At 42.8% G+C, this 23805-nt stretch overlaps 1 protein-coding gene across 1 annotated transcript in view; it reads right to left on the reverse strand.

Annotated features, from left to right (window-relative positions):
• Window positions 1–21138, reverse strand: part of MAP2K1 (mitogen-activated protein kinase kinase 1) — a 96710-nt gene extending 75572 nt beyond the window's left edge. The window contains exon 1 of the mRNA XM_064267376.1: window positions 20669–21138. Within this exon, the coding sequence (XP_064123446.1) occupies window positions 20669–20748 (80 nt within the window). The 5' untranslated portion in view covers window positions 20749–21138. The remainder of the gene's footprint in view (window positions 1–20668) is intronic.
• Window positions 21139–23805: the final 2667 nt, after the last annotated feature.

Consider the following 23805-nt stretch of genomic DNA (forward strand, 5'->3'; position numbering starts at 1 on the left):
GAAGACAGGCATCATCCTGGATACCTTACCAACAACCCAATTTCTCCGTTTTTAATCTCTCTGAGTAGACACACGCACACGCCTCTAACATTTCTTTAGGAAGAAACTCGCACTTTAATTCCCCAGCTTCTGAGAGACAACTTTCTAAACCATGTGTCTGTCAGTTATACTGAAATCAAACATCACATTTAGGCTTCCTAAAAATACAACTCCAGTACAATGCCTCCTTTTTGCTCCCACGTGCCCATCCCCCAAATGCACACCCATACACTTTAGGCTGTCATTTAGACACTGGAGGGTATAATTTAAATGTCTTTAATAGCATCTTCTAAAAGGGCATTTGCAGATGATTCTTCATTTTACTTCAAAGCTACGATCCAAACTGCAGCTTTTATTGACTTTCAAGACTAAATAGGTAGATATATGGATGGCAAGTACTGACAATGTAATTCAGACAAAAATTCAACATGCATCCAATTTTCCCATAACACGCCACATCTGCATCTTCTTCAGTTCCCAGCAAGTCTTTTGCCCATCTCACAGCCCAGAGTGAGGCACACACTAAATACCAGTGAAATGAATGTTAATACATCTTAATCTTCTCATCACTCATGTTAGAACTTCATTGTTATGATTCTGGTTATAATCTAAATCTATTTGACCCTAACAGAAATGCCATTTGAATCAGCACCAAATGACAGGCAGCTGTTTGTATTCGAAGTACACATACCTCTGTCTTCTGAACTGTTTTGAAGTTGGTCTTCCTTGGAAGACAAATGGTGAGCAGCTGCAAGTTCAACTACAAAGTGCTCGGTAGGAAGGCAGAAAAGGAACCAGAGGGAATCAAAGTGCTGTTTCATCCATTAAGCATGGAATTCCTTTCCAACAGGCATCTTTCATTTCCTGGGAGAAACTAATTCCCACATGCCCTCTGAACTCAGGAAAACACAGGGCTGTGGTCTGGGAGAGTCTAAAGGCTGGGCACAGCTGGGGGACTGAAGGAGTCACTTCTTTTACTCATCTCCATTCAGTTCACTTCTTTTAAGGGGAAACATGGGACATGGGAAAAGCCACCAGACCATCAGTCCAAAGGCCTAGATTAATTAAATGTACGGTGCTGAGCAAGTTACTTCCTCTCTTCGTCCCTCATTTTCGCCTTTGCAAAATAAAAATGGCAAAAATAAATAAACAAAAGGGCAAGATTGAATAGCCTCTGAACCAGCACTGTCCAGTAGAACTTTCTGCAATGATGGAATTGTTTTATTTTGTGCTGTCCAATACAGTAGCCACTGGACATATATGCCCATTGAGCCCTTGAAATGTGGCTAGTACAACTTAAGAAGTGGTTTTTTAATTTTATTTAATTTTAAAATTTAAACAGCCACATGTGGCTAGTGGCTACCATTTCTGGACAGAACAGCATTAGAAAGACCTCTCGCATTTTATGCAGTCTTGCGAGGGCCACATGGGAAATGCATTAGTGTTAGAGCAAGGCATATGTGAGCTCTACCACTTACTAGTTGTGCAAATTATTTAACCTCTCGGAGCTTCATTTTCCTTATTTGAACAATGGAATTGAGTCCCTGCGTGGTTCAAACTGTTAATACTCTTGGCTGCCAAATGAAAAGTTGGAGGTTCAAGTATACCCAGAGGTGCCTCAGAATAAAGGCCTGGTGATCTAATTCCAATAACTGGCCATTGAAAGCCCTATGGAGCACAGTTCTACTCCGACACACATGGGGCTGCCATGAGTCGGAGTCAACTTCATACACAGAGGCAACTGGTACCATAGAATACTACTATCTTTCTTGCAGAATTGTAGTTAAAATTCATGACAATGGAAGTAAAGAGACAAGAATAGGCCTTTAATAAATGGTAGCTATTTTTTTTCCAATGATGATGTCCTTCAGGGATAAAAGTTTCATGTTTCCTGACTTCATCCGACAGTTCCTTCCTGCGCTAGAATCCATACTTAATTATCACACCACAGGTCAACAGCTGCGGTCCTACAATGCAGCCACAGATGCAGCCTTTATTTATCAAGAGAGCAGCTCGCTCAGGAACTTTTCCGGGTCCTCAGCTGTGGGCGAGCCTCCAGTAACCCAAGATCTCTGTACCTCCGGAACCGCCGATTTCCGCTTACCCTGTGACCCCTCCACCTTACACTGTCCCTCAGGAATTCACAAAATGCTTCCCCTCTGTGATTTCACATCAAGCTGAAACTGTGTTCAATGCAACCAGAACACCTGTCAGTGGTTTCTGGTACTTTCCTCACTAACTCTCCCCTTGACTTCCCCAAATAAATATTTTAGGACTTCTTTTTTTATTTGGAAATGCTTTAGGACCTTCTTTTTTTTTTTTTTCCTCCATTAGCTCAGTGATTTAGAATACTTAGAAAAAGAGATGCAACAAGCTACATTTATGGCTAACTCATTATTAGTTTAGTTAACCAAAACAAAACCGAAGGGATTGTTTTAGAAGGAATGTTCCAGGAACATGACAAAAAATGTTGCAATCTTCTAAATTAGTATAATGTGTTAAGAGCCTGCCTAAGTGTTCCATTAGTCCTTCTTCTAGTGGATGGAGATTTTCCATGGCTCCAATGACCAGGTTTTAGCAGTGGACACAAACGAATACCTAAGATAAACAAAAACTAAACCAAACCAAACCCGTTGGTGTCGAGTGGATTCCAGTTCATAGCAACCCTATAAAAAAGTAAAACTGCCCCATAGGGTTTCCAAGGAGCAGCTGGTGGATTCAAACTGCCGACCTTTTGGTTAGCAGCCAAATTCTTAACCATTTCGCCACCAGGGCTCCATGCCTGAGATACATACGATAAAATTTCTATTATTAATAATTATTGCAATGTTAAGCTGCTCTCTTCTTCCGGTCTCCCCACCATTCCACAAGCTCCAAGAGAGAGAGGACATGAAACTCAGGGTGGCTGGCATTTTGGTAGGATTTCAGTCTGAATTCGAGTAAGCCATTAGGCAAAAGGTTTACAGTTAGCTCGGAATTCCTATTAACTTCTGATGCCTCCCCAACAAGAACATTCTTGAAGGACTATTTACTAAAGAGAAGTGCAAACAGGGCAAGTAATTTTCAATCTGGATTCTCAGACGTGGTGAGAGTCTGTTCTCAGTTTTTGTTTTTTAAACTAACTTGGGCATGTAAAGTTATACCTCAATAAAAAAGAGAACATAATTAACCCGGATCCAGACAAACCTCTAAGTATGACAACAGGACTGGCTCATTAGCCATATCTTCTCCCTACAACTCCCTAAATCCCAAGATTTAATCTCAACCTGGAACCCGGATGGGTTACTCACTCAAATCAATTGCCAACTTTGTCTGAAAAGAAAATGCACTGAAGAGCATTCAAGATTCTTAACAGTTCCTGGTAAACAGTTAAACTCAAAATAGGTCAATTCTAAAAAAGCATTCATTTCAAGGGGACTTTTGTCTGTGGTTATTTTGAAAACTACTGCTTTTAAAACTGACATTATGAAGCTTAAAAATAGCCCCTCCTACTAAGGATCCTGGACTAAAATACCTTTTCCTCCCCCCCATTTCCTTCCTCCCTTCTCCCTCAACCACCTAAGAGGACAAGGATACCTTTCCCAGGGCTTCAGATTATTATTTGAAAATAATTTTATTTTAGGACATTGGGCAGAGTTACCCAAATTCTGTGCTGGGTAACCTTGGAAATTTTTCAAACCAAGTAAGTGTCCCAAATGGAAACATGTAATATAAACACATAAGAAAATCTGAGTCGGGATAAATGTTCAACTACCTCCTTCCACTACAGCCATGTGAATGTTTGCAAGTTCCTTCGTCTCTCCAGGTCTGGTTTCTTCATCTCTCAAATGAAGGTATGTAACTAGAGGATCTTTTAGGTCCCATTCAGCCCTACTAGGCTCTGCATCTATAAAGCTGGGCAGCTGCTTCCTATTTTCATAGTTCTTTGGAGAGAGCAAAAAGTCCCTGGTCCAAAATGTCCTTGGATAGCCCTTGGTATACTTAATACTGTTCCCCTGAAACACAAGAATTGATAGAGAACTCAACACGAGAAAGCTATATAAGGTATTGTAAGAAGAAAGTTACCATTTTTTGCAGATGACACTAGTAAAGCTAGATTATATATATATATATGTTTAGTTTTTTAAAAAACACTACATATGCTAGCTTTGGAGCCCTAGTGGTGCAGTGGTTAAGAGCTTGGCTGCTAACCAAAGGGTCAGCAGTTTGAATCCATCAGCCACTCCACAGGAACCCTACAAGGCAGTTCTAACTCCTTGCTGTGAGTTAGAATCGACTCGATGGCAATGGATCCGGTTTGGTTTTATACTAGTTTTAACAAAGCTGCAGAATACAAACAATTCATAAAAATCAAACCAGTCAAAATGGAAAAGGCAAATGAGAAAAATTTCAATCACAACAGCATCAAAATGTGAAGTATTTGAAATATTAACTCAGGACACGAATACTCAGAAGAAACTGTAACACCTTAACAATAGAAATAGAGGAAGGCATGAATAAATTGAAAGATACACCATAAGATATTTAAAAGTTTTTTTTAACCTTACCAAATACGTATGACTATCAGAACTACGTAAGAGCAGGTAAAAAAGAAATTTTAGGAACAGATCAAAATAAAACCAAGGTGAGCCTGAAAATACAACAAATAGGTTAATAAATCATATTTAATAAACTCCAGTAAGATACTAGATCTCATGTAGAGAAAAATTAGCAGACCCGCTCCCCACACCAAATACTTCAATTAATTCCAGATGGGACAAAGAGTTAAAAACATAAGAGAGAGAAAGGGCTAGAAGAATACGAAGCCACATACTCCTGCTAGCTGTGAAGAAATGATAGATGCCTAACTGCTGAAGAAAAAAAGCCTGTCCTGTACAAAAGACATGCTTTTGAAGATACTAAAAGTTGTTGTTTTTTTTTCCCCCTTATTTTTTTTTAATACCATGTAAAAGGAAAATGCCACAATGGGACAACATAGTAACCATATAATCTACAGAACTTTAAAATACAAAGCCTTTAAGAACTATTTAGACATAGCCACCAAAAACAGTCAGAAAGGAAGAAAAGTTTGCATACGACAAAGTACAAAATGTTCAGCCTGGCACCACAGTCGTCCCAGCCTACCTCTCCGGCTTCATCTCCAGACACCTGCAGGGATGCACCAGGCACCCTGAACTGCTGACTGTCACCACTGCACAAAGCCAGCTTTCCCACTTGTGTGAAGCTGCTCATCCTGAGGTTGCTTCCTGCCACGCCCTCCCCCATTCCTGTGGAAATGCTAGCCATCCTTCGAGACCCAGCTCAAATGGCATCTCCTCCGAGAAGCCTCTCGTAATCCCCCCTGGATGTGCCTTCCCCTCTGAGTAAGTCCAACAATACTTTCTTTGTACCTCTCCTTTGCAGGCACTTTTCTTACTCTACAGCCACTTGTCTCCTTCTCAAGACTTCCTTCTTGAGATTTTAAGATCCTTGGGAGGCAGAGATAATCTTACTTATCTTTGAGTCACCCACTTGCAGCACCCAACATGGAGACTTACATTCACCAAGCATTCGATAAATGCTAGTGTGACCTGAACTGATGAAACACAGGTAACAATCCATTTGAAAAAACACAGCGTAGCTGACAACTAAAGCAAAGCTGATTGACCTTTAAAAGAGCCCTTACATTGCTGTTATGGACTGAATTGTGGCCCCCCAAAATGTGTCAACTTGACAAGGCCATGATTCCCATTACTGTATGGTTGTCACCATTTTGTCATCTGATGTGATTCTCCTATGTGTTGTAAATGTGAACCTCCATGATGTTTAATGAGGCAGTTATGTTAATGAGGCAGGACTCAATCTACAGAATTAGGCTGTACCTTGAGTCAATCTCTTTTCAGATATAAAAGAAACAAGTGAGCAGAGAGGAGAGGGACCTCATGCCCCTAAGAAAGAAGCTCTGGTACCAGAGTGTGTCCTTTGGACTCAGGGTCCCTACGCTGAGAAACTCGTAGAACAGGGGAAGACTGGTGACAAGGACCTTCCCCCAGAACCGACAGACAGAGAAAGCACTCCCTGGGAGCTGGCAGCCTGAATTCCGACATAAAGCCTCCTGGACTGTGAGAGAATAAGTTTTTTTGTTAAAGCCATCCACTTGTGGTATTTCTATTATAGCAGCACTAGATAACTAAGACAATTGCCTATTAAGCAATCAAAAACACTAAACTTAAAAAGAAAAAAACCTTCCTGCTGCTTGAGAAAACTGTTGCAACATACATTGTAAATCAGGTCAATTTTTTGGAACATATTCTGTTAATACATAACGACAGCAGTAACATGGTTCATTGCCTCTGACATGATGGCTGAATTCATTTAAAAGCAAAACAAAACAATTTGGTTAGAAAACATTTACAAGAGTATGAATAAAGAATAAAAACCTGGAAGCCACAGAAACAACCCACAAACAGTGTCATTTGCTTAGCTGGACCCTATCAGACTCTACTCTGCAGCCAATACAAATGACAAGCATGAAGATGATGGCCATCTGGAAAAATCTGGGGGGAAAAAATGAATGTATCCACCAATTTAACTATCTCAAAATGTATATAATGGAATACTCAAAAGTTAAACTGGAAAATTTAATGTCAGTGGGTTCTTTCTTTATGAAATGCTCACTTCAAAAATGTTTAAAAGTTGCTGTAAGCAGGCAAACATTCAAAGAAGTGGGGAGGAAAAAGGGGTCACTCTACCCCTGTCCACTTTTTCTTCAACCTCCATGTAACCTCTTCCTAATCTGACTCCTCACTGACTTCAAAGTCAGATGCCCCCGGGGGAGCAACGCAAGCAAGAGCAAGAGTAATCGGAAGCGGGGTCAGCATTTTTAGCGGCCAGCCCTGCATCAGGATCCAGAAAACACCTGCTAATTTAAAACAAAATGCCTTTCATTCTGGGAGGGGTAAACTTAGTAAACAGGTACAGTAGACCTGCACAGCCCTCCTGGGCTTTTCGGCAACAAAACCAGGGCATAGGACCTGGAGTAAAAAAACAAAATCACGTGGCAGTAAGAGGACAAGACGATTTTTTTTCAAAACTGGCAGTGCCTGGAAATGAACAACAGAAAAAAAAGTGGGATCCTAAGTTTTCTTCTAAAGGTCCCTGGATGGCACAAACGGTTAAGCGCTAGTCTACTGGCCAAAAGGTTGGCGGTTTGAACCCACCCTGAGGTACCTCAGAAGACAAGCCTGGTGATCTGGCTTCTGAAAGGTCACAGAGTCACCATGACCTTTCAGAAGCCTTGAAATCCCTACAGAGTCACCATGAGCCAGAATTACCTTGACAGCAAGTAACAACAACAGCAACAGGCTCGCCTCATCTTCTCCCCAGCCTATGGGTTTACCAGTCGTCATGGATTGAATTGTGTCCCCCAAAAACATGTGTTAACTTGGTTAGGCCATGACTTCCAGTATTGTGTGGCTGTCCTCCATTTTGTGATTTTCCTATGTGTTATAATTCATAACCTCTGCCTGTAGTTAAAGAGGATTAATGTGGGACGTAACACCCTTGCTCAGGTCACATCCCTGATCCAGTGTAAATGGAGTTTCCCCAAAGTGTGGCCTGTACCACCTTTTATTTTACAAGAGATAAAAGGGAGGCAAGCAGAGAGGTAGGGACCTCATACCACCAAAAAAGCAGTGCTGGGAGCAGAGCGTGTCCTTTGGACCCAGGGTTCCTGCACAGAGAAGCTCCTAGTCCAGGGCAAGACTGATGACAAGCACCTGCCTCCAGAGCTGATAGGGAAAGCCTTCCCCTGAAGCTAATGGCCTGAATTTGGACTTCTAGTCTACTAGACTATGAGAGGATAAATTTCTCTTTTTGGAAGCTATCCACTTGTGGTATTTCTGTTAAAGCAGCACTAGATGGCTAAGACACTGGTCTTGTTTTCTCAATATGTCAAAAAGATTCACCTCATTCCTTGTTTGCCTGCAGGCTTTGGGTCACAATGGATTAACAATGTGATTTAGGACAGGGCTGACCACCACTGAAAGCCTTAGGGTCAGGGATGGCCATGTCAAAAAGATCAATAATATGACAACAGTGTGGGGGCTCTGGGTCAGCAGTATCAGAAGACCTGGAGACCAAGGTCAACCATGTGGCCAGTCAGTCAATCGTGCCTTTGTAATGGAGCCCCAATACAAAATCTGAACACTTAGGCTTGGGTGAGCTTCCCTGGTTGGCAATACTCTGTGCCTGTTGTCACACACTGACACTAGGGAAATAACCCGTCCTGACTCCCTGGGGTTAAGACAATGGATGCTCCCATTTGGTTCTGGAACCCTCTTAGACTCTCCCCTATGTGCTTCTTCCCTGGGCTGATTTTAATCTGTATCTTTTCCCTGTAATATATGGTAACCATGAGTATTAATAAATTAATAATAATAGTAAAAGATTAACCACTGCCTGGGCTGTGCTTTGTGTGGATGTGGGGGCAATAACTGCCACTTCATATGGAGAAATGCTAGGAAAGCATTTTTTTGTTTGTTTGAACATTGTTTTGGTTTTGTCCTTCTAGAGGCAGAGCCTCCAACTAAAGAAAAGACAACAGTGTATTTCTGTCTCAGTTCTACAAACAATGGTTTACTGTATCAGCAGTGTCATAGACTCAAGGGTACAAACAGGTATGGTCCCTAATAACCAAGATGGGGGGGAAGACACATAAGAAACATTTAGTAACAAGAAAGTAATACATAGTAATGTCATAAAGTAGTAAAATGGAGTCATTAAAAAAGGAGATTACATTTACTATGATGTTTATTACACAACATCGAAGAAGTACAAAAGGATTTAGGGAAAGGCAAAAGCAAATGTGAGCTGACAAAAAAAAAAAAGGACATATGGCTTGGAGTGGATCTTGTTCTTTGGGTATCTGCAAATTTATTATGAAATCTTTCAAACATATGGAAAAATCAAAATAATAAAACAGTGAAAAGCATAGTCAACTAAATTTAACGATGGTGAACATTTTGCCCCATGTGCTTTATTAGCTATGTCTGTATAAATATATACACTTTTCTTCCTAAACCATTTGAAAGTAAGTTGTATTCATCACCTATGAATTAAAAGATTCTTCCAGATAATCATACCATTATTACACCTAAAAATTAACAATATATTGGTCTCTCACCATCCAGAGCAAAAGGAGAGTATAGAAAAGCAAAGACACAAGGAAAATATTAGTCCAAAAGACTAATGGGCCACATGAACCACAGCCTCCACCAGCCTGAGCCCAAAAGAACTAGATAGTGCCCAGTTACCACCACCCACCACTCTGACTGGGATCACAACAGAGGGTCCTGGACACAGCAAGAGAAAAACTATAGGAAAAAAAAAAATCAAATTCACAAAAAAGACCAAACTTACTGGTCTGATAAGAGACTGGAGGAGCCCCTGTGACTATGGCCCTAAGACACCCTTCTGACCTGGAACTGAAGCCATTCCCAGAGACCACCTTTCAGTCAAACCACAGACAGGCCCATAATATAAACAATCTAAAACACGAGAGGAACGTGCCCCTTAGAACAATCAATTATATGAGATCAAACGGAGACATCTGGCCAAAAGCAAAGATGAGAAGGCAGGAAGGGACAAGAATCAGGACAAAAGGAAACAGGAATCTAGGACAGGAATGGGGAGAGTGCTGACACATTGTGGGGACTGAAACCAGTGTTATGGAACACTTCATGCACGACTACTGAATGGGAAACTCATTTGCTCTGTAAACCTTCACCTAATGCACAATAAAAAAAAAATTTTTTTTAATTAACAATAATTGTCTATTCAAATTCCTCCAACTGTCTCAAGAATGCATTTTATAGCTGTTTCATTTTTGATCCAGGATCCAATCAAGGTTCACGCATTACATTTGGTCAGCATGTCTCAGTTTCTTATTCCCCCGTGACATTGACTTTTTGTAAGAGAATGGTCAGCTGTCTTAGAGAATGCTCTACATTCTGGATTTGTCTGTTTCCTCCAGGCATCATTTAGCTTGTTTCTCTGTTCTGTACTTGCTGTAAATTGGAAGCTACGTCTCAAGGCTTGATTAGATATAGGTTTGGGCGAGATTTTGAAGGAGAGGCAGCATATGAAATGTCCAAATCAACATTTATCAACGTTTCCAATTTGCTATCAAGAACAAGATAACAGCTTTTTGAGAAGGAAGAAATCAAAAGCTGGCAACAATACTTCCCATTTGGATGGCACTTCAGTGATCATATAGTGCTTTCATATACATTACTCCACTGAGTGATGTTCATCCAGCCTACTTCCCTCACAGGACTGTAACATTATCATCCCTACTTTTCTAATGAGGAAAACTGAGGCTCACTGAAGTTAAGTGACTTGTCCAAGGTAACATAATTAAGAAGTGGCATAACTAAGTCTAGAACTCAGGTCCCGCTAGCAAGGCACAGAGTTGCTCGGAAAAGGCTATGTGAGGGACGAGCTTTGAGCTGGATCTTGAAAGATAGCCAAGATTCATTCATTCCAGAAAGTGTACCAGATGCTGGGGAGATATCAATACACAAGCCAGGCACGGTCCCTGCCCTCATAGGGGTTAAACTGCAGTGGCAGATTACAAAACAAAAATTACATCACAAAGGAAAGTGGAAGATGACATTCCAGACAAAGGAGACCATGTGAGCAAGACCAGGCAGAGATAAGGAGCAGTATGATGGATTTTTTTTTTTATGATGGAGGCAAGGAGAGGGCTGTCAAGCAGTCTCAAGGAGTTGGCCAGTGTGGACGACAACAGGTGAGTGCCAAGTAGAGGAAAAGCAAGCTGGACAAGCAAGACAGGGCCAATGGCTACTCTACTAAAGTATCCTCTCCCTTTCTTTCAAAGGTGCAGAAATAAGTGAAAGCAGAATTCTCTTGTTCAAACAAGAGCGCCACACGTCTCCTTGCCTAAGGCCGAGTCATCTCTGTGAATCTCTCTGCCATTTCTGTATCTGCTGCAGAGATCTTCCCAAAGACAAGGGCCTCAGCAGACATTACTTTTCACTTCAGGCTGTTTTCAAAAGGCAGCATCAAGTACTTACAGTTTTAATGACCCAATAGAAGCATCCAAGTTCGAAACTACACAATTGGTCTAAAACCACTTCAAAAGCTCCTTGTTACCATGGTGAGCATCACAGAAAGGCCAGAAGAGAACTGCTGATGCTATGAACTATGCTCTGAGTGCAATAATTAGGTAAGTCTGAGTGTTTCATGGTTACAAGAAACAGCACAAAATTCAAAATCCATAGACACTATCAAGGCCAAGCAATGCACCCTCCTAAGTATATTTGGGGAAACCCTGGTGACGCGGTGGTTAAGTGCTACGGCTGCTGACCAAAGGGTCACCAGTTCGAATCTACCAGGCGCTCCTTGGAAACTCTATGGGGCAGTTCTACTCTGTCCTATAGGGTTGCTATGAGTCGGAATCGACACGACGGCACTGGGTTTGATTTGGTTTTTTAAGTGTATTTGGTACCTTACAGCCTTCAAAGTACTTTTATGTCACCTTGTTTCATCCTCACAGTACTCCTCTGAAGTAGGAACTGTTGTTGAGTACCTACTGTGTGCCAGATACTGTTCTATGCATTGGGCAAGGAACAAAGCAGAGCCCCTATCCTCATGAAGCCTACATTTTAGTGTGTGTTGGGGGGGATAATAAATACATATACAATGCAATGTCAGGTAGTGGTAAGTGCTATGATGAAATATAGGGCAGAAGAGGTAGAGAATGTTAGGGAGCTCTATATCAGATAGAGGGACCAAGGACTGCCTCCTCTGAAGGAAGAGAGGGAGAAATTCATGTGAGTATTTCGGAGACTAGTACTCCAAGCAGAGGGAGTGGCAAATGCAAAGGCTCTGAGGCAGGAAGTGTCCTGCCTGCTACAAGGCAGCACTGGGGACAGGGGACAGTGTGGTGGTTAAAGGGACAGTGGTAGAAAACAAAGGACCTTATCAGGTAGGGCCTTGTAGGCAATAGTAAAGATTTTGGAAACCATTATCATCCATATCCTTTACAAATAAGGAAACTAGGAAAGTACAGAGGACTGGCCTACTGTCAAAGAAACAGGGAAGTCTGCTGTCTCGACCGTGATTCTACTCTGCTCAGGCTTCTCCTTATGGAGATTAAAAGCATTCTTTAACAGCCTGGTACTGGTACAACAACAGACACGCAGACCAATGGAACAGAATTGAGAATCCAGACATAAATCCATCCACATACGAGCAGCTGATATTTGACAAAGGCCCAAAGTCAGTTAAATAGGGAAAAGACAGTCTCTTTAACAAATGGTGCTGGCATAACTGGCTATCCATCTGCAAAAAAAAAAATGAAGCAAGACCCATACCTCAAACCATGCACAAAAACTAATTCAAAATGAATCAAAGACCTAAATACAAAATCTAAAACGATAAAGATCATGGAAAAAAAAATAGGAACAACGCTAGCAGCCCTAATACATGGCATAAACAGTATACAAAACATTACTAACAATGCAGAAGAGAAACTAGATACCTGGGAGCTCCTAAAAACCAAATACCTATGCTCATCCAAAGACTTCATCAAAAGAGTAAAAAGATTGCCTACAGACTGGGAAAAAGTTTTTAGCTATGACACTTCCGATCAACGTCTGATCTCTAAAATCTACATGACACTTCAAGAACTCGACTACAAAAAGACAACTCAGTTAAGAAATGGGCAAAGGAGATGAACAGGCACTTCACTAAAGAAGACATTCAGGTAGCTAACAGATACATGAGGAAATGCTCACAATCATCAGCCATTAGAGAAATGCAAATCAAAACTCTAATGAGAGTCCATCTCACTCCAATAAGGCTGGCATTAATCCAAAAAACACAAAATAATATATGCTGGAGAGGTTGTGGAGAGACTGGAGCACTTCTACACTGCTGGTGGGAATGTAAAATGGTACAACCACTTTGAAAATCCATTTGGCACCTCCTTAAAAAACTAGAAATAGAATTACCACTCCTTGGAATACATCCTAGAGAAATAAGAGCCTTTACACAAACAGATACATGCACACCCATGTTCACTGCAGTACTGTTTACAACAGCAAAAAGATGGAAGCAACCAAGGTGCCCATCAACGGATGAATGGATAAATAAATTATGGTATATTCACACGATGGAATGCTACGAATCGATAAAGAACAATGATGAATCCGTGAAACGTTTCATAACATGGAGGAATCTGGAAGGCATTATGCTGGTGAGATTAGTCAGTTGCAAAAGGAAAAATATTGTATAAGACCACTATTATAATAACTGTTTCTTCTCTGTTTAGAGAAGAAAATATTCTTTGATGGTTACCGGAGGGAGGGAGGGAGGGAGGGAGAGGGGTTTTCACTGGATAGATAGTGGATAGAATTATTTTGGGTGAAGGGAAGGACAACACATAATACAGGCAAGGTCAGCACAACTGGACTAAAATAAAAGCAAAGAAATTTCCTGAATAAACTGAACATTTCGAAGACCAGCGTAGCAGGGGCGGGGGTTTGGGGACCATGGTTTCAGGGGACATCTAAGTCAATTGGCATAATAAAATCTATTAAGAAAACATTCTGCATCCTACTTTGGAGAGTGGCTTCTGGGATCTTAAATGCTAGCAAGTGGCCATCTAAGATGCATCAATTGGTCTCAACCCACCTGGAGCAAAGGAGAATGAAGACCACCAAAGACACAAGGTAATTACGAGCCTAAGAGACAGAAAGGACCACATAAGCCAGAGACTGCATCGGCCTGAGACCAGAAGTGCTAGATGATGCCTAGCTACAACCGATGACTGCCCTGACAGGGAGTGCAACGGAGAGCCCTTGAGGGAGCAGGAGAGCAGCGGGATGCAGACCCCAAATTCTCGTAAAGAGACCAGACTTAAAGGTCTGACTGAGACTAGAAGGACCCGAGAGGTTACGGTCCCCAGACCTTCTGTTTGCCCAAGACAGGGGTCATTCCCAAAGCCAACTCTTCAGACAGGGATTGGACTGGACAATGGGATAGAAAATGATACTGCTTAAGAATGAGCTTCTTGGATCAAGTAGACACATGAGACTATGTTGGCATTTGCTGTCTGAAAGGGAGATGAGAGAGCAGAGGGGGTCAGAAGCTGGCTGAATGGACACGAAAATAGAGAGTCAGGGGAAGGAGTGTGCTGTCTCATTAGGGGGAGAGCAGTTAGAAGTATATAACAAGTTGTATATAAATTTCTGTATGAGAGACTGACTTGATTTGTAAACTTTCACTTAAAACACAACAAAAATTAAAAAAAAAAAAGTATGTTCTTTAAAAAACAAAAAGACTAGAAGAATCCCGGCAGTCATGGTCCCCAAACCTTCTGTTGGCCCAGGACAGGAACCATTCCCGAAGTCAGCTCATCAGACATGGATTGGACTGGACAATGGGTTGGAGAGAGACGCTGATGAGGTGTGAGCTACTTGCATCAGGTGGACACTTGAGACTGTGTTGGCATCTCCTGTCTGGAGGGTAGAGGGGGTTAGAAACTGGCAAAACGGTCACGAAAGGAGAGACTGGAAGGAGAGAGCAGGCTGACTCGTTAGGAGGAGAGTAAGTGGGAGTACGTACTAAGGTGTATATAAGTTTATATGTGAGAGACTGACTTGATTTATAAACTTTCACCTGAAGCACAATAAAAACGACTTAAAAAAAAAAAACAAAGAGAATGTATGCCAAATAGGTGTGGGATGGTGTATGGGAGTGCACCCACGTGCACAGACAGGTTTGGCTATGGACATTTCTACACATATATTCGTATGTGCTGCATGTATATTCATTTGTATAACAGAGCACACAGCGGGTACAGTCATGGAAACATACTAGACATAACCAAACACCTCGTGGTACTGAGTTATTGGGCATGAGGGCTAAGGACCATAGTCCCAGAGGGACAGCTAGGTCAACTGGCATAACATAGTTCATAAAGAAAACATTCTACATCCTACTTTGGTGAGTAGCATGTGGAGTCTTAAAAGCTTGTCAGTGGCCATCTAAGACACAACTACTGGTCTTTTTCACTCCAGAGCAAAGGAAAGTGAAGAAAACCAAAGACTCAAGGAAACAGTCCAAAGGACTAATGGACCACAGGAACCACAGCTTCTACCAGCCTGAGACCAGAAAAATTAGATGGTGCCCAGCTACCACTACCTACCGCTCTGACCAGGATCACAACAGAAGGTCCCACTTAGAGTGGGAACTAAAAAAAAAAAACCAAAATGTAGAACAAAATTCAAATTCATAAAAAAGACCAGATTTACTGGTCTGAGAGACTAGATGGACTGAGATTACAGCCCTTAGACACTGTTCTAACTTGGAACTGAAGCCATTCCCAGAGATCACCTTTCAGCCAAATAATAGACAGGCCTATAAATAAACAATAACACACATGAGGAAAGGGCTCCTTAGAACAATCATCTATGGGAGACCAAAAGGACAACATATGCCCAAAAGCAAAGGAAAGAAGGCAGCAAAACCGGACTAATGGACATGGAAACTCAGGATGGTAATGGTGGGAGTGCTGATGCATTGTAGGGATGGCAATGAATGTCATAAAACAATTTGTGTATAAACTATTGAATGGGAAACTAATTTGCTCTGTAAACCTTCAACTGAAGCACAATAATAATAATAAAATAAAAACAAAGAGAAACTTTGAGCTATTGAGGCCGGATGAACCCTTGAAACTATCTCCCTGAGATAATCTTTAACCTGTAAACCAAAAATATGCCCTAAACTTTTCTTTAAACCAAATAATAGTTTAGCTTAATGAGAAAAGAATGTGGTACTTTGGGCACTGTGTTCTTTTAAAAACTATCTATGTAGGATCAAATTAGTAACAGCAACTCTAAAGATTAGCTAGGAACTTTAGGGGTGCATTGAGTTTATGTTAATGGGGGAGGAACAATTCAGAAAAGGAGGTGAGAATGCTGCACAACTTGAAGAATGTAATCAATGTCACTGAATTGTACGTGTAGAAACTATTGAACTGGTGTATGTTCTGCTATAAGGATTCTCAACAACAACAAAATAAATAAAATAAGAAAAAAGATTAAATACGTGTCTCATCTTGGAAGAAGAGGGCACCTTAAGACCCAGCAATTCCACTTCTGAATACATCCCACAGGGAACTCACAAGAGTCTAAAAGGAGATGTGTACAAAAATGATTATGGCAGCACTGTTCAAGGCAGCAAAGTGTTGGAAGCAACAACAATGTCTAATTCTAGGGGAATAAATAAGTAAAATGTGGTACGTGCATATGACTGCAGCCAAGAGAAATTATCAACTTAGTTACACATATAGTGTCATAAATCGATCTCAAAAACATGGTGTTTGGCAAAAAAGGTAAGAAACTGACACGAGATTTTGCAGGGATCAATGCTTCTGTTCAAATATTCCTGGCTTTCCTCTTTCTAAGAAAACGGCAGAACCATACTTGCCCTAAGGAGCCCTGGTGGCACAGTGATTAAGTGTTCAGCTGCTAACTGAAAGGTCGATGGTCCAAAACTACCAGGCACTTCACAGAAGGATGTAGCAGTCTGCTTCCGTAAGGATTACAGCCTTGGAAACCCTATGGGGCAGTTCTACTCTGTCCTATAGGGTCACTATGAGTCAAAATCAACTCAACGGCAATGGGTTTAGTTTTGGTTTTGATACTTCCCTATCCCCTTTGAAGGTCAGCATGGCCACGTGATTTGCTTTGGTCAACAATATGTGATATCAAAAGTGACATATATCACTTCTAGGGAGAAACTATAAGAGCCAGATGCGGTTCACAAGGTTCCCTTCTCATGTAAGCTTGTTTCACAGCTGGTGCCTCCGTGGACCAGCAATCAACAGAACACCCCTGATGTCATGAGAGTATGTTAAACTACTGAGATTTGGGGGTTGTTTGTTACTTCAGTATAATCTAGTCCATCCTGACTGATGCAGATTTACAGGGTTTACTGCACAATACCATTTAGTACACTACACACAGAAACATAAAACAATGCTATGTATTTCCCGAGGGTACACATGTGCCCAAACAAATGGGCCGAATTATAAGATGATTATAGCTCATTATAATTAAATTCTCTAGAGTGGGTGAGTAGGTGCCTGTGAAAGGAAAAGAAATGGGAAGCATTGTGGAGAATAAAGGGAAAAATACAAATGAAAATGAGAAGGTAACAAGGGTTTATTAAAGACATTGTGAAAATATTAGAAATTTCATTTGCTTATGATTCCTTCGACAATCATCTGTGCCCTCATTATGTGCCAGGTACTGTTCTAGGCATTACTTACAGAGAGGGGAGTCAAAAAAAGGCAGCCCTATGCTGCCAAACCTGTTGCCACTGAGTCGATTCTGACTCATAGTGACCCTAGAGAACAGAGTAGAACTGCCCCATAGGGTTTCCAAGGAGAGCCTGGTAGATTTGAACTGCCGACCTTTTGGTCAGCAGCAGAGTTCTTTAACCACTGTGCTACCAGGGCTCCTATGGTATATAGTAGAGATAGATATTTTAAATGCCCTAGTAAATAATTACAGACAGTGATAAGTGTCATCAAAAAAATCAGGTGGCATGAAAAAAAGGGACCTATTTTAGATCAAGTGGTCTGTGAACATCTGTGAAGAAACGACGTTTAAGCAGGGGGATGAAGGTTGTTACCCCCTAGCTAAGGGAAGAGAGAGGGATGATTCATTCCAGGCAAAGGGAACAGTACGGTACGTGTAAGGGCCTGGAGGGAGTATATATCATCCCAGGGAGGAAGTGAAAGAGGGCCAGCGTGGCGGAAGAAGTGACAGGAAATGTGGTCAAAGAGGTGGGGTGGAGGCAGGGGATGCAGCGGGCAAATCACTCAGAGTCTCACAGCCCAATGTACCAACTGCCAGAGTCGACCCCACTGCCCTCGATTCATGGTGACCCCACGTGTGTCAGACGAGAACTGTGCTCCACAGGATTTTCAATGGCTGATTTTTCAGAAGTAGGTCACCAGGCCTTTCTTCCGAAGCACCTCTGCGAAGACTTGAACCACCAATCTTTCAGTTAGCAGCCAAGTGGGTTAACCATTTACACCACCGTTGTATTTTACTCTAACTGCAATGGAATCACAAAAACATTTTAAACAGAGGGATGATGTGATATTTCCAATTTATTTCATTCTAACACTTAAGACCCTAACAATATGCTCACGTTTTTGCAAAGCTTGCAGAAGATATTTTTACATTCTTTTTCTTAAAGGACCCCCAGAACTAGCATACACTTCAGGTCATGTATAACCCAGCTCCATTCCTGAGTGGGATGTTAAGTTAGAAGTAATTCCCAAGGGGCCAGGAACCCACGTGGCACAGGCAACCTTGCCAGTTTGGTACTAAGAATTCTTTACTTTAAACGGATTTTTTTCTTCTTCTTTAGTTCACATTGTATGATAATGAGCAAAACTGTGCCCTGGTAATCAGAGAAATCATGAGAACAAAAGAGTTCTTTCTGCTGGCAGACCAAGAGAGGGGAAGCCTTGCTTAAGAAAAACTCTAAACTCTCAAGAGTGAAAGGTGAAGATGTGGGTATAGCTTTTCCTTCATTAGTGCTAGGAAATGTAGGGGAACAGTCCCTGTTCGTCTCAGGCAGCCTACACGAAGATGCCTCCTATTGTAACACAGCAATGAGTCATGGAGGTAGATGCAGAGGGCACAGAAAATTAAGCTGGGGAGAGAGTCCTTTGTCCAGGATCAAAGGCACCTGAACACACACAGGCACCACCAGAAATGGAAATCACCTTTCAGTTTCATTTAGCCTTCTCGGCATGTACCCAGTAACAAAGGCACCAAAACCAAAAAAAAAAAAAGAAAACCAAACCTACCGCCGTCAAGTCGATTCCGACTCATAGGCACCAGCAGCTCACATTTATGAAGACTTACCAAGTATCAATTGCTTTATATGCATTCCCTCATTTAATCTTCACAACTACCCTAAGTAGGTTCTATTATTACTCCCAAACCTAAGCCTTAGAGAGGCTAAGAGACTTGTCCCAGGTCACAAAACCACAAGTGACAGGGTCGGGCTTCAAACCTAGGCTAACTCAAAGGTCAACCTCTCAACCACTGCTGAGAGCCTCCCAGTTCCACCCACTTTTTTTCTGCCACCAAATCCTGGGTGGCTTCTTTTTATCCTCCCTTTACTGTTCTCCTTTAATGAAATTCATCTCCCCTGAAAGAATACAGCTGTGGTGTCAGAAAGACAACAGGTACTTCTACTCAGTTCCCGTCTCCCAATCAAATAGCAGGATGGTCATGCCACACTATTCAGACAGAATCCAGTCTGGTCAAACCTGTCCTGAAGATGGTAAGGGCTAACGAGGGCCCCAGGCCCTTGAGGGGCTTTCAGTCAGCTTAAGAGGACAAACACTGTACACTAAAACGGAATTCAAGTTTGCAAATACAACTCACGACCTGTACAAGTCAATATGTATAAAGCAGAAAACAGTGTTGAGGGGAGCCTAAAGAAAAAGCAGGTCTGAGGAACCTGGCTGAGTGCACACCACAGGTCTGTCACTGGCCTTGTGATTATTACAGGGATGAGCAGAATCACCAAGTCCACAGGTCTCCAGGCTATTAAAATCTAGGTGGAGAGGAAGGAAAGCTGCAGAAATCATCAAAGGCAGAAGGTCCAGGTCTACTCTATTCATTGTATCAGCTAGCTTCCTTAAGTCTAGAGTGTTCATGTAAAAGATTCAGAATCTTATCTTTTCTGGATATTTCTCCAGCCAGCAGGTCTTTCTCCCTCACAGGTCTTGTCCCTTACCCAGGACTCCAAAGAGTTGTGGGAGCTCAGGAACCCCCCTGAAACAGGCAACAGCCTCACCTTTATTTAATGAATAAAAGTGCTGGTCTGTGAGCAACACCAGAACCTGCAAATATGAAACATCTTGTGTGTGATCTCCATAGTCAGGATGTTCGCATCCCGAATCAGGAGTTTAGGGCTTATGGTGAAGTAAGGAAAGCCAAGGAAGGCACTGATGAAGAGACAATTTGTTGAATAAATGAATGAAGCGGAAAGGCGCTCCCTTGGAGGCAAGACAGTTCCCAGGACAGGAAGGAGGCCAAAACCCCGGACCCTCTAAAGTCGGCAAAGGAAAAGCCGCGAGGCGGTTCAGGCAGCTGCCCCCAAAGAGCCACTCCCGACCCACAGGTGTCAGGCACGAAGGTGATGCTCGCAGGTCCCACCTCCCGGAGCCCTTCTCAAAGGCACAGATGCGATCGTAACTCTTTCCAAACGTTCTCCCGTCACAGGCCAGACTCCCCGTGGATCACATTTAGGAAACTGCCGCAGGGAGGGGGAATGAACCAGCTTTGATTTTCTTGGGGAAAGGGGAGGGGCCAGTAGCCAGGGACGACAGGAAGGGTCAGGAAGGGAGGAGAAACCGAGGCTGCCCGGGTGACTGGTCTGGGTCAGGAACACAATCAGTGCTTAGTCACCGATACCTCGGCGGCCGGGAGTTGCTCGCCCCCCGCCACCCCGAGACGTACGTGACCAAGTCGACCGGCGCCCTGCGCCCCGGCTCCTGCGCCCGCCGCCACCCCATACTTACTCCGCCGAGGTGGTCCCGTTCACCGCCGAGCCGTCGGGGGCCGGGTTCAGCTGGATGGGCGTCGGCTTCTTCTTGGGCATTCTGGACTAGGGAAGGCGCTTCCAAGTCGGGCGGAGAGCGGCTCCTCTCGCTTCCTCCCTGTGCGCTGCCCTGCGCCCGCACCCCAGGGGCCAAATCTGGGCCGCGGGCCAGAGGCTGTTTTCAGAAGGAGCGCCCGCTCGGGCCCTCCGGCGCCCGGGGCCCAAGCCTGCCTCGGGGACCCCGCCTGCCCGCCTGAGGCTAGGCTCAGCGTGCCGGGAGCCCAAGGGCTTCCCCGCCGGCGCGCAGTGGCTGCGCGCGAGCGTCTCGGCAGCGCGGGATTCCCTCCTTCTATCCCTCCGTCAGCCGGCCCTCGGGCTGAAGCGGCCCCTCGGAGCGCACACCAGAGCCCCGCACGAGCTGCAGCCGGAGACCGTGCAGTCGCCGCCGTAGCCGCGCTCCGAGCCGCGCCGCGCAGCCGTCTCAGGGAGTGTCTGGACGGCGGGGGAGGAGCCGGGAAGGAGGCCTCGCCCCGCCTCCCCCGGGCTGCGGCGCTTCGCCACACCCCCCTCGGCTCCGCCCCATGCCTCGCCAACAGCCAATGGGAGCAAGCAGTGGCGGCAGATACGCGGAAATACGTCAGGGGGGCGGAGCGAGCAGCCCCGGGGGCGGGATATGCCTCGGGCTCCGTAGCACCCTCTGCTGCCCCGAGGCACCCCGGTCCACCGGGAAAGGAGGTCGTGCGCCCCGGTTCCTGCAGCGAGCGGCGAGGTGAGCTCTTTCTCATCAGGTGCCAGGTCAGACCTGGTACCGGGCGGCCTAGTCCTCTGCGGAATAACAGGATAAAAATAAATAAGGAGAGGGACCCCTTCTTGTGTGCAGGGGAGAGAAATGTGAGGGATAGAGAACTTGTTCAGGGACTCCTTGCACCAGTGCACAGTAGTGATAGTAATAATGTCCTTTTTTTTTTTTTTTTTTTACTGATGAGGATGCAGAGAGATGGGTACTCAGTGCTGATGTTATGGTAAATTGGTACAACCTTTTTTGAGAGCAGATTGGCAATATTTTTTAGAAGTCTTAAAAACCCTTTTTCTGAAACATATTGGAGAAATAAGATGTGAATAAAGAGCTTAATAAAAGAGGCACAATATTTACTCAAAAATGCGCTTTTCGCTCTTCCTTTCCCCCCTTCCCCTTTCTAAAGTATTCAGTCCTAAAGACAGTAGGTGGCCAGAAGGGTCGCTATGTGTCGGACTCGACGGCAACGTGTTTTTTTTTGGTTTGGTGTGAACTCACAGTTTTCAGTATATATGAATAGAGATAAATGTGTGCATGCCTGTGTGTGGTAGATGTGATTCTGTCTTTATTTTAAATTTTGATATTTTATTCACCATGAATTTTTTTGCATTAATTTTGTGGTTTTTTTTTTTTTTTTAGTATTGCATTAAAATATCTTGGTTACTGAGTTTTTTGGCACTCTCTTAAATTTTGCACCCGTGGCAACCATTTCAAAAGGAGCCGTAGTGGCGCAGTGGTTAAGCGCTCAGTTGCTAACCAAAAGGTCAATGGTTCCAATCCACTGGCTGCTCCATGTGGCAATCGGCTTTTGTAAAGATTTGCAGCCTAGGAAACCCTGTAGGGCTGCTATGAGTCGGAATGGACTTCCCAGCAGTGGGTTGGAGCGAGCATTTCACTTGCCTCACCCTTGTCCTGGTTCTGGTGTGTACACATGTATTCCCAAACATGTCCCCTGAGGGACCTGAGAGTAGGGACACCCCAATAGCAGCTCTTAGCTTCTAAATACCATTCCCCATGAAAAGGATCGAGGACTCCTTGGAAAAACGGCTGATTCCAGAAGTGCCCAGGGAAAGGACAGATGAACCTGGAACATCTTTTTGTGCAAGAAAGCAAGGAAGTACAAAAAAAATCACAGATACTTCAAAAGGACACAGAAGCCAGCTTGAAGAGACTCCTACTAGCCAAATTGTATGACTTGAACATTAAAATAAATAACAATGGCAAAAGGTTATAACTCATTGAATAAAATAGGAAGCCTTGAACCCATACTGAATAAACTATTAATTAAAGTTTGATGAAGAACTGGATGTTTACATAGATTCAGTGTACCTCCTCACAAAATGCAAATTCACTACAAAGGGGAAAAGAATAACTTTACAGTGGGGAAGTCTGGCACATACTACTTTAATCTTAAGCAATTAAAATGAGCATCATCAGTAGTAATGTGTCCCTTCGTGGGATGCAATGAAAAGAACACAGCATTGCTTTTGTGATATTCCTGCTGAAGATGCATGGCTGAATCTAATCATAAGAAAACATAAGAGAAACCCAAATTGAAGGACATTTTAGAGGATTTACTAGCCTTTCATCTTCAAAAATGTCAAGGTCATGAAAGGAAAGATGGAAGAGTTGTTTTAAACGGGAGACATGACAAGTAAATGAATTAGATACTTTTGCTACAAAGGACATTATTGGGAAGATCGGTAAAACAAGAACGGATCTGAGGACTAAGACTGTAGTAATGTTTCAGTGTTAATACTCTGATTTTGGTAGTTGTAGTTTTGTAGGTGAACATTCTTGTTGTAGGAAATAAGCACTGAAGTCTTTGAGGGTGATGGATCATCAGGTCAGCAACTACTCCCAAATGGTTCTGGGAGAAAAAAGTTCTTTGGATATTTTTTTTAAATCAGTTTGTAATTCTTTCAACTTAAAAAAAAAAACAATTATACATTTATTTTTTAAATGATATTTTATTGTGTTTTTGGTGAACGTTTACACAGTAAATTAGGATCCCATTTAATAATTAGTACACAGGTTGTTCAGTGACATTGGTTACATTTTTCACAATGTGTTAACATTCTCATTCATTCCATTCTAGGTGTTTCATTTTCATTTATCTGGTTTCCCTGCCCCCTTACCCTTTTATCTTTGCTTTAGAGTAATTGTTGAGCATTTGGTCTCATATAAATGGTTTTAAAAGTACATTTATTTTAAAAAGACTAGAAAGCTATATACACCAAATTGTAAACCAGTGGTTATCTAGATGATGATGAAATTACGTAATAGTTTAAAATCGTCTTTTTCTGTTTCCAGTTTTTTCA

Source organism: Loxodonta africana, chromosome 13 (genome assembly GCF_030014295.1).
Source record: "Loxodonta africana isolate mLoxAfr1 chromosome 13, mLoxAfr1.hap2, whole genome shotgun sequence".
Taxonomy (NCBI): Eukaryota; Metazoa; Chordata; class Mammalia; order Proboscidea; family Elephantidae; genus Loxodonta; species Loxodonta africana.